The following is a 13,791-nucleotide window of genomic DNA, read 5'->3' as shown; positions in this document are numbered from 1 at the left end:
TATACGAAGTTTATTTTTCTCATCTATCTATACTTCTATACGAATATAAAAAAGCGGAAGAGTTTGTTTGTTTGTTTGTTTGTTTGAACGCTAAGATCTCTGGATCTACTGGTTCGATTTTCATTGTTTTTGTTTTGTATGAAAGCTGAATGCACTTCTTCAGAAGTGCTATAGGCTATATAACATTACATTACACATATATACTAATATATTTTAAAGTACTTTCTAATTTGACATGCAATTTATTCTGCCATGTTAATAACAACCGTCGTCGCTACGCAACCGTTACCGCTACATATTGATATTCATCCTTATGAAAATAAATATAATAGTCACTTTTAGCATTTCATCTTGATGGAAATTATAGTTTACTGTATAACATTCTAATAAATAATTAAGAAGATGTCACTGATTCCAAATGACCTTACCTACGGGCGGCACAGTATGACCGACGCGAACGGGCAGATGACTTTGATGGTTTTGTAAATTTTTATATATTTTCTAATTACTATTATTTTTTATGTAATTATTTGCTGTTTATAATTAATTTAAGCTACACTTTGGTACTCTTCTTATTTTATTTGATATTGCCCGCTAAAATTATCCTGCTTAATAGAGAGAAATGTTTAGTTATTTCGTAGAGTCGATATCTATGTACGCACGCACGGAAAACTTTTTAGGAAAACTTTAACTAGGTACTTTTTCTAATATTAAGAATATCTATCCTTTAGTTACTTTTAATCCTTTTATTGGTTAATTTCAATAACTCAGATATTTTTTTCTAATAATGTGTATCTACTTATTATCGTTTTTGATTGTTTAAGCTTATATTTTCTTACTAATTCTATTGAAAATTGAAAATAATTTAATGAATATATTTAATAAATATTCTTATAGTTGAAGCAGGCGTAGCCGCGTCCGGGTCCACTAGTCATTGTATACAACAATATTAATAAAATTAATAAACTTTACATAAAAATATATCTGAGAGCAACGAAACGAAAAATCTGTATCCAAATGCATGCAAATGCATTTCTAATCTACTTACTGATTTATAAAGCTCCTTAGAAATGCATATAGATTTTAAGAAATAAATTTGTTCACGCTCTCACCGCAGCATCCTCTCGTGGTGACTCTTACGACTTTCACGGCGTAATGTCGTAACAGGTCCACTTGCCACCACGGGGAAGCTTCTCTTTGCGTTTCGGTACATCTCTTGCCGTCGTGCTCCGTTGTCTTTTCCCCGTCATTTCCGTTACTAGCGCTCCCACCCCGCACCGTGGTTGATTGATTTGCAGGTTTTCTAAAGGCCACGTTCGTACCTGCGATAGTAAAAAATATAGTTTTTCTAAAATATTTTTTTTTTTGTTAATTCTTTAATATACTTATGTGATGTTAACTTTACTAACTGACGTCAATAAAATTCATTCATTTTAGATTTCCCATTTAGTTATATATTTATTCTTATTTTTTTTGTCAACTTTTCTTCTTTAAGATGTTAAATACATTTTTAATTGTTTATACAATTTAGAATTGCTTAAAATGTTTCATATTATTCTTAGGAGATTCTGAGGCCGTCGTGGCGCAGCGGCAAAAGGGTGTGACTGTAACGCGACGGTGGTGGGTTCGATCCCCACTCGAGGTCGTGAAATATTTATTTACGTTTATATTTCCATTTTTTCGCTCTGGCGTCGAGGCAAAGCGCGGCGTTGAGGTCTGCCACTCAACACGCAATGCCTTCAGAATTCGGCAGAAAGTGGAGAACAGAGTGTCTTAACACTAGGTTCCCTCTGCCTACCCTGCTGTGTGCGGGATAGAGCGTGAAGCTGATTTGATTTGATTTTATATTATTCTTATCTAATAACCTGTACTTACCACAAAAGGGTGGTTCTGCGGTCCAATCGCCTCTCAGTGTGCACTCTCTTTGATGCGATCCGAACAGCTCATATCCTTCGTCACATTCAAATGTGGCGACGGTCCCCGGCAGTATATCTGTGACAGTAGACAAGGACACCCTCGCGTTAGCCGGCACTGCAGGATGCCCACATTGTCGATCGCCTATAAAACAAATTAACCATTAAATTATACAGTTTAATTAAAATAATCTGAATATTTAAAAATATTGTACAAAAATTTAAAAATATCGTAAAAATTAAATGTTGAATATTTCCCGATACCATCTACGTAAGGTGGTATTGAGAAATATTCAACATTTCATTATAATCATCATCTATATATATAAAATCGAAAGGTCACTCACTCATCACGAAATCTCAGAAACTACATGTGCTAGGAATCTCAATTTTTGCATAGGAGTTACTTATAGGACGTAGGTGCTCGCTAAGAGGGAATTTGCAATATTCGACTTCTAACGGGTTGTTTTTGGGGTCGAAAGTTTGTATGAAATTTGGTTACTACAAATGCTAGGAGTGTCAAATTTTGCATGGACGTCACTAGGACGTAGTCATGGAGACAGAAATTAATAATAACATAGTTCACGCGGGTGTAGCCGCGAGCGGGCCGCTAGTATCATATATGTATCTGATATTTACCTAAAATTACTTGATAAATTAATTAAATAGCAATTTCAATACGCGCTGTAGCTTCCCGCTGTATCCCGCACATAGCAGATTAGGCAGAGGGAACCTGGGGACCTAGTGTTAAGATACTCCGATACTATTAAGTATTTCCGTTCCCCATTTTCCGCCGATTTCTGGAGGCATTGCGTGTTGAGTCGCAACTCATTCAACAATTCAACGTCGTATTAAATAAGGTAGGTGCGGGTAATAAGGCCTACCTAAGGAAGAATTAAAATAAAATAAAACCTATGTATTATATATAATAATATATTTTATTTCCTGGAGGGGGAATCGAAAGGAGAACCTGTCGCGTTTATAGTCGCGCGCTTGTTGTGCTACGAATAGCCTGAATGTAAATTTTCAATAAATATTAAAATAGTTTTTATCTCAAGCACATAAATTACATTTAATCTCGACCTCTTAAAAATGAGTTACTAAATTCCGAGTAATGAACCTCTGCCTCCAGTTGTCAAACAATAGACGAGGAGTGTATTGCTTTGCACAGAGGAACTTTCAATCTATTGTACAGGACTTGGAATAATCCATGTAGGGTCATTTATTGGAAACCTACTGTGTGTGCCTTTCCGTTTAATGTCCTTCTGAGTGCGTAACGTATGGCATTTCTATTGAAATAGTAACAAACAAGACATTGTATTTTTTTCGCTCATGAGGTTAATGCTGTCGGCCCTATTGGTTTTTACAGCAAAACGGGGGGGGGGGGGGGGGGGGGTACTCTGCTCCTGAATAAATGCAAGCACTATGTGGCTGCCTGTGAGGAATGCCTTGTATTAATTTAGCAATTAGTAGTTTATAAAAATGTTAAAATAGTAATTTTTAAATAATTGCGACTACCTAGCTAAGGACCGCCGTGATGAACAGGCTTACGATTAAAAAAACCCACACTCACATCGCTTCAATAATTCAGGTGCCACAGACAGACACGTCAAACGTTTAACACCCCTGTTGTCGCGTCGGGGGTTAAAAATACAAAGCACTTACTTTTTTTTTCTTAACTGGACGTTGGGCGTGTCATGATTGTAGAAAATGGACGAATGTTTAATATTAGGTCTTTTGGCAAGTCTTGTAATGACATATGAATAATCAAGAAACCTATGGTTCAAACACACAGAATGAAAATATATTACAATATTTTATCAAACAAAATAAAATATATAAATATGAGGCCGTCGTGTCGCAGCGGCACAAGGGTGTGACTGTATCGCGACGGTTGTGGGTTCGATCCCCACTCGAGGAAGTGAAATATTTATTTATTCGCTCTAGTGTCGAGGCAAAGCGCGGCGTTGAGTTCTGCCACTCAACACGTAGTGCCTACAGAATTCGGCAGAGTGGCGAACGGAGTGTCTTAACACTAGGTTCCCTCTGTCTACCCTGCTGTGTGCTGGACACAGCGTGAAGCTGATTTAAGTAATATTTTATATTCTCAAATATTTCCATAATATGAAACTAAAATCGAAATGTTTTCTGAACTATTTTAGATTTATAGTTGAATTAAATATTTCAGTGGAAGCAAGAAGAGAAGAAAACAGTTTATAGAAATCACTGAAAAGTAAATAAATTTTAAATTGCAATTTATTGTAATGAATGAAATGTAAACGTTTTGTTTCAGATCTAAAACTAAGTGGATGAAGTCCTCGACGGTATTTGGTAATTGAATACGTTAAGCATTCGAGAGCGCCTTTGTAAGAGTATACTCGTATATACAAAATGTCGTTCGTTACGCCAGCGCTGTCTCCAAAGAAAGTTTGTGTTATATAATTTTCAAATGTTACACTTACATTGCTTTAAAAGTGCTCTAATAGCCCCTATCAAGCGGTCGTTGCCGCTCATCAAAATATTAAAAAATATATCAATTAATGTCTTATGCAACATCAATTAATGTCTTAAATGCAAGAATGTATGAAACCGTTTTTGTCTCCTTTGTAGAAGAGTAGTTCCTTCCTGTACATTGAAAATATAAAAAAAAAAATAAATAAAAAAAGATCTTGTCCTTCTAAATATTTGATTAACTCCAACGAGTCGAGTCGAATAAAAATCTGTATTATAATTTGTATTGGTAATTACTTTTTTTTGGAGGAAATCGGTCAACAGCATAGTAGCAATATGTGTGTTTTGCAGGTGTAAATAAATGCATGAAATATCTATATATATATTTTACTTTCCAATAAAAACTAAGAACTATGTCGGACGCAAGTGCCTTGCTATATCAGTTCCTGGAGTGAGACCTCCTGGACGCCCAAGGAAGCGCTGGCTGGATGTCGTGATGCAGGACATGAGAGCCAATGGTCTAACCACCGAGGACGCAAAAGACCGTGCAAAGTGGAGTAGGTTGATTAGAAGGGCAGACCCTGGGAATAGCCGGGATTAATGCCAGGAGGAAGAAGATTTTACTTCCCAATAAAATCACCTACAATTGGCTTTGTCTTTTTCTTACCTCTAATTTGACTTGCTTTTTTTTTAAATAAAAAACGAGATATCCTTCCACGCATTTCTCCGCTTTCACATGTCAGCTGTGGACTGTGGCGTATAAATATTTTATAGACTGAAATGTTATTAAAATGAAAGATAATAATGCCCTATTTCTATGTAGATTATAAATAAAAAAGTAAAAAAAAAATTTTAAGTTAAACGGTTTTATATTGCAGATAAATGTACTAAAAAATAAAAAATAATTTCATGGAAATTATGATTACTAAAATAAAATCGTGGGGACACTTTCTACTTACCACTAGGTGGGTGAAGTCTCATGCCATGTCTTTCGATTGTAGATATTGGACGTGCCCCACGATTTTATTTTAGTAATCATAATTTCCATGAAATTATTTTTTATTTTTTAGTACATTTATCTGCAATATAAAACCGTTTAACTTAAATTTTTTTTTTTACTTTTTTATTTTTAAGTTTTTAGTTTTTATTTCTCCTACTATTCAATTCGTTGAGTGCCTCATTATTGCAAGGTTAATGGAGAATGTTACAATCGACCCCCCAGAGGTCCAATAGAGGAGCAAGGCTATGTACAACAAGATGTGCCTGAATCTTGAGGGGAAAACGCTAACGACATATCATTTTTATCCACCTAGTGCCATACAGTTCTCGGCGCGCTTTTACCTTTTACCTTGGGTGGTGTACCCCTAGCGACGTCTCATTTTTAGGCACCCTATAGCCACACAGTCCTCGACAGGATACCAGATCTTGACTTAGGTGGGAGATTCATATTGTAATTGTGTATAGTATACTGTATTATACTTACCAAGCCCTTTATTTTGATACCCGTATTGATAGGATTGAAAAAAACTAACTTGTCCGCCATCTTGTAGTGTTGGCCATCTTGGATTTTGATTTTGTATAGTCCACTGAATTCTAATTGACAAGCCCTTTCATTTGATACCCATATTGATGGGATTGAAAAAAACTAAGTTGTCCGCCATCTTGTAGCGGCGGCCATCTTGGATTCACAATAATATTGAATATGGATAATTGTATTGTCACCAGAATCAAAGGCGTATACCAAATTTCAGATCAATCGGTTAACGGGAAGAGGGTTAAATTTCAATTACTAAATTTGACCCAAACAAACAAATAAACAAACGGGGTGAGCTAAATAAAACCGTTTAAAAATATATATTTTATTTAATTTTCCGTAAGTGGAAGCTAATTCACCTACACAGATGCTCGTTTTAGTTCTTCCACGAAGTGGGACGTATATAACGTACTAGCCGTGTTCCACGTAAACCAATATTCTGCTTTAGAAAATTTCATTATAAATTTTATTAAAACCTTCTTTAATTTAAGAAAAAATACAAGTTACAATTAAAAATACGCCTGTTTGAAGTCACTTAACATTGTAAAATTAAAAAAAATATTTTCTTATAATAGGTATTAATTGTACGTATAAAAATATTAATGTAATTATGTATTAATATACTGTATTAATTTGATTTATTTATTTACTAACTTAACAAGGGGTATTAATAAGAATATATGTGAATGCCTTTTTTCCTGAGAGTCTCGGGACGGGGCATTTATTAAAACCGACTAAATCGTGAAAAAGTTGAGAAAACAGTTAATGTAATTAACATATATGATAATATAATATATTATATTTTCAAAATCACTAATTGTTTATAAGTATAGGTTGTATATATATAATGCTACAAGTATATGTAACAACAACAATTATCTATATATATAAAAGGACTTGTCCTCACTGACTGAGGTAAGACGCACGCACAGCCGTAACGTTGTGCGTAGAAACGTGAAATTTAGACAGATGTTTATTTTCGTAATCTGGATCCACTAAGAATGGATTTTGAAAAATTTTAACCCTAACGGGGTGAAATTATTATATTGAATAACTAGTCAGCGCGCAGCTTTGCCTGCTTATTTGCACCCTTCGGGGTGAATTCTAAAAATCCACAAAAAATGAGTTCAATGAAATATTTTTAAGTCTGAATTTAAATTTTTATAAAAATAACTTATTTTTTCATACAAACTTTCAACCCTTCATTTGCACCCTTAATGAGTGAATTCTAAAAACACCATGAAACACGTGTTCAATGAAATATTTATAAGAGTTTGATTTTCAAATTTTATAAAATTGCGTGCCGATTTTAAAAAAAATCCATACAAACTTTCAACCCCTATTTCACCCTTTTAAGGTTAAAATTTTACAAAATCCCTTCTCAGTGGATGTCCAGATTACGAAAGTAAACATCTGTCCAAATTTCACGTTACTACGCACAGCGGTTACGGCTGTGCGTGCGTCTTACCTCAGTCAGTGAGGACAAGTCCTTTTATATATATAGATAAATATTCGTATGAATCAAGCGGTCGAAGCTGCCCGCGTCCGCTAGTATACCATTTCTATTATATGTATACACATATAATAGAAATGATAAACATTATTTTATTATGATAAAAAACTTTTTGCAAACAGTATAATATTGTTATAACACTGTATAATACAAAATAAACAATACGTTCAGATTTTCAATTTAAATCAAACAGGTGTGAAAATTAAATAGGGGTAAACTTTGTATGGCAAATAATAATGGACCTTGTCCATGAAAATTGCTGTCCATTGTCTCTCGTAGTGTTACTCGCATGCCCGCCTCTGTGTATTTAAAACTTATAGTTGTGTTATTTGTTCGCGAGGCATAGGCTGAGCGAAGCGAAGGGCGAAGCGAAGAGCGAAGTAATGGAAATATAAATTTAAATAAGTGTTCCTTTATCTCGAGTGCGTGTCGAATCCACAACCAGCCGCGTTTACAGTCACACTTTATGCCCCTGCGCCACGACTGGCCTCAATAATAGCTAGTATAGAGGTATATAAGAACATAATTATTTTGACAGAAATAATATTCATTAAGTGAAGTTTCATCTCGTCGACTAGAAAATTACTTAGAAAATATAAAATATTTACCTTCATTTTATGAACATTATACTATGAAACGAATAGAACGTTCTGATTTCAGGAAATATTAATATGAATCGGTACTTTTGAAACAAATATTATTTCCGGAATATGGTTATAAAGGAAATGAAAATTTATATCTTTCTATGGTTGCTTATTATTGGAACACAGATTAAATTAATTAATTATATATATATGTGTGGGTGTGTGGACCCGAACGCGGCTACGCCAGCTTGAATACTATACGAATATTTATTTAATTAAATATATTTGTGAAATTACGCGTCAAGCAAGCTCATTTTGGGTGACGTTTTCTAACAATAAACTTTGCAAATCGTTCCTTAGCAACATCGGTCGCATAGCGACGGTTGTTATTGACATGGCGGAATAAATTGCATGTCAAATTAATAAGTATTTTAATATATTGGTATATATCGAAAATATTACAAATATGAGAAAAAAAAGTATCCTATGTTCATCCGAGACCCTCAAGTATCTCTATATGAGTATTTTATCACAATTAAATTAGCGATTTGGCCCTGATTGCGTAAAAGACAGACAGACAGACAGATAGACAGCCAGACAGACAGAGATACTTTCAAATTTATAATATAGGTATGGATGATCATATTACTATGATCGTTGAAAATATCATAAGATGCTAGGTAAGGTCAACGAGATAAGTATTAATTAGTTGGTCCAAATGACCGAGCAAGTGAATGCTCCAAGGCTGATATAGTAGCTATTTATAAATTGGGACTTACATTACTTAACTTAACACATACGTTTTAATTAATAATTTTAAAATGCACGAAGGATGTAAAAGTATTAAATACTTAAAATTTAAACTATAATTTTACCTTCACGTATTTTAGTGGTGTATGCAGAAAGTGTTGAGCAAAGTCACTCCGTTATCCACTCTCTATGTATTTTGATCAGTTTGTGTTTTATTATTTTTGTATTTAATTTTTATTCTCTAAATTAGAAAATCAAATATTATTGTTATTTTAATAGATTTACATTTTTAAAATAATTTGAAACGAGGATGATAGTAAAAGTAATATCATTTTGTCAATATTAGAAAAGAAAATAAAAGTATGCTTCAATATTTTTCATTCTCAGATTAAAAATGTAACTTAATTGTTGGAAAAAGTGGGCTGATATTGCAAAACGGTGACTAAGCTTTACGGGGTAGATCAAAGTAGTTTACTAGTGGATTGTGTATTAAAAAGATTTACAAAATACATTCCATATCTCTATATTTTAAAAATAACCATTGTTATTTTTTATACTCGTATATTGTAAAAATATATTGGGTTATTTAAACGATACAATATAAGTTCAATTAAATTTTATAGATAAAATGTAGATAAAAATTAAATTCTTTCAAGCATATCAATAAGATGGATGCACCAAACAACAACACAAACGAATCAATAAGTTCTGGAAATACAAAATAAGTAAGTTATTATAATCAAAAATATTTATAGAAATTACGATACTGAAATTAAATCACCATTATCACCATTTGATAGGAAAGCTACTTGTATTAGACCTGTAGAAAGACAAAAAATATATTTAGACAAGAGGACTAGGACCTAGTACTAAGACTAGTATTCAATTCAAGTATCATACAAGATAATTTTCAACAAGAAGTTAGCTGTATACATGCATGCACACATGCACATGTATATACAGGGTGGAAGAGGCAGCGCTTCTTTTATTGAAACTGCATATAGGGTAATATATTTCAAACCCACACCTAAGAAATCAATCAAGGTACCTTAACAGTTTGGACGTAGGATTTTTTTTTCATTTCACGATTTTAATCCATACCTGTATTTCGTGTGACGCACACATACGTGTGCGACGTTTCCGATTTGACAGGTAAGTGTGTGCGTGCCTATGTTATACTTTACAAATGGCGTTTTATTTTAAAACGATAATTTTATTATTTATTTTGTTTGAAAAAATAACTTTTTCATTTTTGGGAATTATTTTTTTTCCGAATTAAATTAGACTTTTATAGAGTAGTTAAAACTGTGGTTTCATTTAAAGTGGTGCTGACAATTCCACCCTGTATATGTCCATATGGGCACACACGCATGTGCCGCTCAGAGTGGTATTCAGAATAGTGGACGGGGTCGAGTGATTCCCTACACGTCCAAGATGCTAACGGTGACCGATTGTTCTAAACACAAAAACCTATACTCGTCGTGCGTGTCCTACTTTTGTTAGTGAATATGTACGTTACAAATATTTTATAACTTTTAACTATTCACATTATATGAAACCTATGATTAGTTTATTTCACTGTTATATTATTAGAAATGATAACTTAATATAAAATATATGAAGTAAAAAGGCAATATTTAGATAAAAATATTGTTTGTTGCAATTAGTTTTACTTTTATATCAGTATTTCATTTATATAAATAAATTGTATTATATTTCATTATTTAATAAAATGTAAAATTTTACCATAATTGCAATTGAATTGAATTCCATATATAAACCACGAAACATGTGTTCAATGAAATATGTTTAAGAGTCTAAAAGAGTCGGTGGCGATTTAAAGATTTTTCCATACAAACTTTCAACCCCTTATTTGCACCTTTAGGGGGAAAATTCTAGAAAACGATGAAACGTGTGTTCAATTAAATACTTTTAAAAATCTAAATTTTAAATTTTATAAAAATCGGTGCCGATTTAAATTTTTTTCCATACAAACTTTCAACCCCTATTTCCCCCCTTTAGGATTAAATTTTTTAAAAATCCCTTCTTAGTGGATGTTCAGATTACGAAAGTAAACATCTGTCCAAATTTCACGTTTCTACCGTCAGCGGTTACGGTTGTGCGTGCGTCTTACCTCAGTCAGCGAGGACAAGTCCTTTTAAATATATATATAGATGTTAGACATAATTATATTAATTTCGTATCGTATTTAATTTCAGTTCAAATTGGTCAAGTATGTTATAAAGCCACAGTATTGAATGGCCTCTGTCGACATACATACTGAATATGTAATATATACAAGCATAAATAAAACAGGTCAGTCATAGCGCAGGGGCACAAGCGTCTGTAAGCACGACAGATTGTGGGTTTGATTCCCACTCTAGGCAACGAAATATTTAATAAAAAAGTTAGGGCTGATAGCAAATGTTACAACATAAGAGAACATTCTTTTTCGCTTCAGTAATAGCCTCCCTGAAAGTAAGGTCGCATATTTGGCAGTTTCGAAATGACGATATTCAACCATTTGTATACATCCTCTGCTTAATATCTTTATTAACATAGATAAGAAATTACATGCAAACCGAAAGCTAATGAAAGGATTGTAGCAAAATAAAATTATTAACGTTAACAACGAGGACATGTTGGAATTACCTACCAGCTTCATATTGTATATAATACATTTTTATTTTATTTTTAACACCAAAATTTTAAATTTTGCATAATATCAATAAAAACATCATATTTAATCATATTAATAACATTTTCGTTAAAATATTTTTAGATACTAATTTTACGAGCATGCATGTGTGTCGATTTCAAATATTTCTTGTTCATTAACAATAAATATTATGTAGTTGAAAAATATTGTATATAATAATATAAATGTGCGTTACATTCGATGCATGCTTTAACGCAGTGTCAGTATAGAAGAAGACCGCTGGTTGCTTTAAATGTAACGACATACTTAAGAACCTGCCTCTATAATTTATTCCCTCCATCTACCTGAGGATTAATTGTGGGAAAATATACACAATACACGCGTTACCCTTGAAGTTTAATCTTTGAATCTTTAAAAATACTATTTTATCGTATGTATTTAATAAATTGTGAAAAATGTAGTTAAGTTTTAAATATAATTTGCTGCCTTTGGTTAAATTAATATATGTGTCCATATTACATTTTATACCCAACTTTATATAAAACTGAGATGAGATGCGATTTCTTCGTAGGATATGCGGATTCGATAAGTTCTTATCGAATCCGCAATGAATAGTTACACAGATTGGCAGGTACTAGCGAGGATGTCACAGTGAGAATGAAGAAGAACGTGCTCAGCTGGTTTGGGCACGTCAAACGAATGAGTGATGAAAGAATGGCAAAAGAGATCTATGATGGAAAAGTGAGCGGTAAGAGAGGTAGGGAACCCTCGGTTGAAGGACAAGGAAGGTTCGAAAACATAGTATCAAAGATACTGGGGGAAGGTCAAGTAAAAATCATTAGGACCCACCGAAGGGCATATATGAAGAGGTTGATGTCAGTGTACGAGGCGAAAGAGGTATGTAGAGACCGTAGCGTTTGGCGCCCCGTTGTCTCTGACTACCCCGCTAGGGATAAAGCGTGACGCTATATATACGCTACGTGACGCTATGTATGTATATGTGTTATATATTACTGATATAAATTAAATTTGTCACACAGCTAATTGGAGATCCTTGAAAAAAACAATCTATAGGGATTGTTTTTTTTGACATGATGAAAATTAAAGTTAAATTGAATTCTTTCCATTTAAAATTCAAATTCAAATGGATAATCATTTAAATGTTATTATTGTAAAATAATATATATACATATATGGCATTAATATAATATTAAGCGAAAAATGGTAACATCAGTATTCAGGTTCACAAATTCACACGTATACATATATGTATTTGTTAAACTGAATACATCTTAATTTAGTGCTAAGATGTAGAGCGTCAGTGCTAAAACAATTAACAAAATTAGGTCACCAAGTCGTTAATGAATGGACAAGTAAAATGAAAACACCATCTAATTTGTCATTGCCGACCCCGATGTCGTGTTGATTCTGAGATGACTAAACAAAACTTGTTTTAGTTTTACAGCTTAGCTTGTAACATCAATAAGTATGTGTGTGTAAGTGAAGTATGTAACCAGACTTTTTATAGGTGACTAAAAACTTAATATTTGAACCATGACTAAAATATTTTTTTAATTTTATTTTTTTTTTTATATTTTTAATTTTTTAATTTTTTATTAAGAACTAATACTCAAAATTGATTATCTGTCAACAATTAATTATTTAACAAATTGTTACTTATGTTTATATCACATTTTTTCTTATTAACTATTAAAAGCAATACGTTAAGAAATAATATATTAAAAATAACAATATAATAAAATAAATCCGAATACTTAAGAATATACAAATGTAGCGTCACCCTACTGAACGCATGGAGTATGTTGTACAGATGTCGTCAAGCATCTTCAAGCGGTTGATTTATTGGTCACTTATGTCATGGTTGGGGTGTCTGGCTAAACCATTTTTTACTACGGGAAGTATTTCTGTGCAGGTTTGTAAAAGTCATAAAAAAACGATATGTGAGGTCCGCTACTGGACGATGATATGAAGTTCGACTGAGTATACTCAACGCTTGTAAAATTTACGCATAATTTTATTTAAAATCAGCTTCACGCTGTATCCCGCACATAACAGGGTAAGCAGAGGGAACCTAATGTTAAGATCTGCCAAATTCTGGACGCATTGCGTGTTGAGTGGCAGAATTTGAATTTCCTTTAAAAATGTTAAAATATAAGTTGTCAACATTTACAAAGAGTGCATGTGTAGGCTGTGCTAAAAAACAATTTTCGTGATGTCAATTTATTTTTTAAATATAGACACAGTAACAGGTAATTGATTGTTCAAAAGCAATATTAACTTTGTATTTTTTGATAAAGTCAGTCAGCCAAACATCAAAGCAATAACATGAAGTGTATACTGGAATTTCTCTTTATAAAATATTGAGC

At 32.8% G+C, this 13,791-nt stretch overlaps 1 protein-coding gene across 1 annotated transcript in view; it reads right to left on the bottom strand.

The window, feature by feature from the left end:
* The window catches only part of fw (CUB and Sushi multiple domains furrowed), a 44,385-nt gene that overhangs the window by 13,457 nt on the left and 17,137 nt on the right, over positions 1–13,791 (bottom strand). Inside the window, exons 2-3 of the mRNA XM_085205978.1 lie at positions 1,876–2,058; positions 1,113–1,322 (exon numbers count right to left, since the gene is read on the bottom strand). Coding sequence (XP_085062104.1) covers positions 1,113–1,322; positions 1,876–2,058 — 393 coding nt within the window. The remainder of the gene's footprint in view (positions 1–1,112; positions 1,323–1,875; positions 2,059–13,791) is intronic.

This window comes from Heliconius melpomene, chromosome 21, assembly GCF_056956725.1.
Source record: "Heliconius melpomene rosina isolate 202511_hmr_F chromosome 21, ASM5695672v1, whole genome shotgun sequence".
Taxonomy (NCBI): Eukaryota; Metazoa; Arthropoda; class Insecta; order Lepidoptera; family Nymphalidae; genus Heliconius; species Heliconius melpomene.
This window is presented reverse-complemented; position numbering and strand designations above follow the sequence as displayed.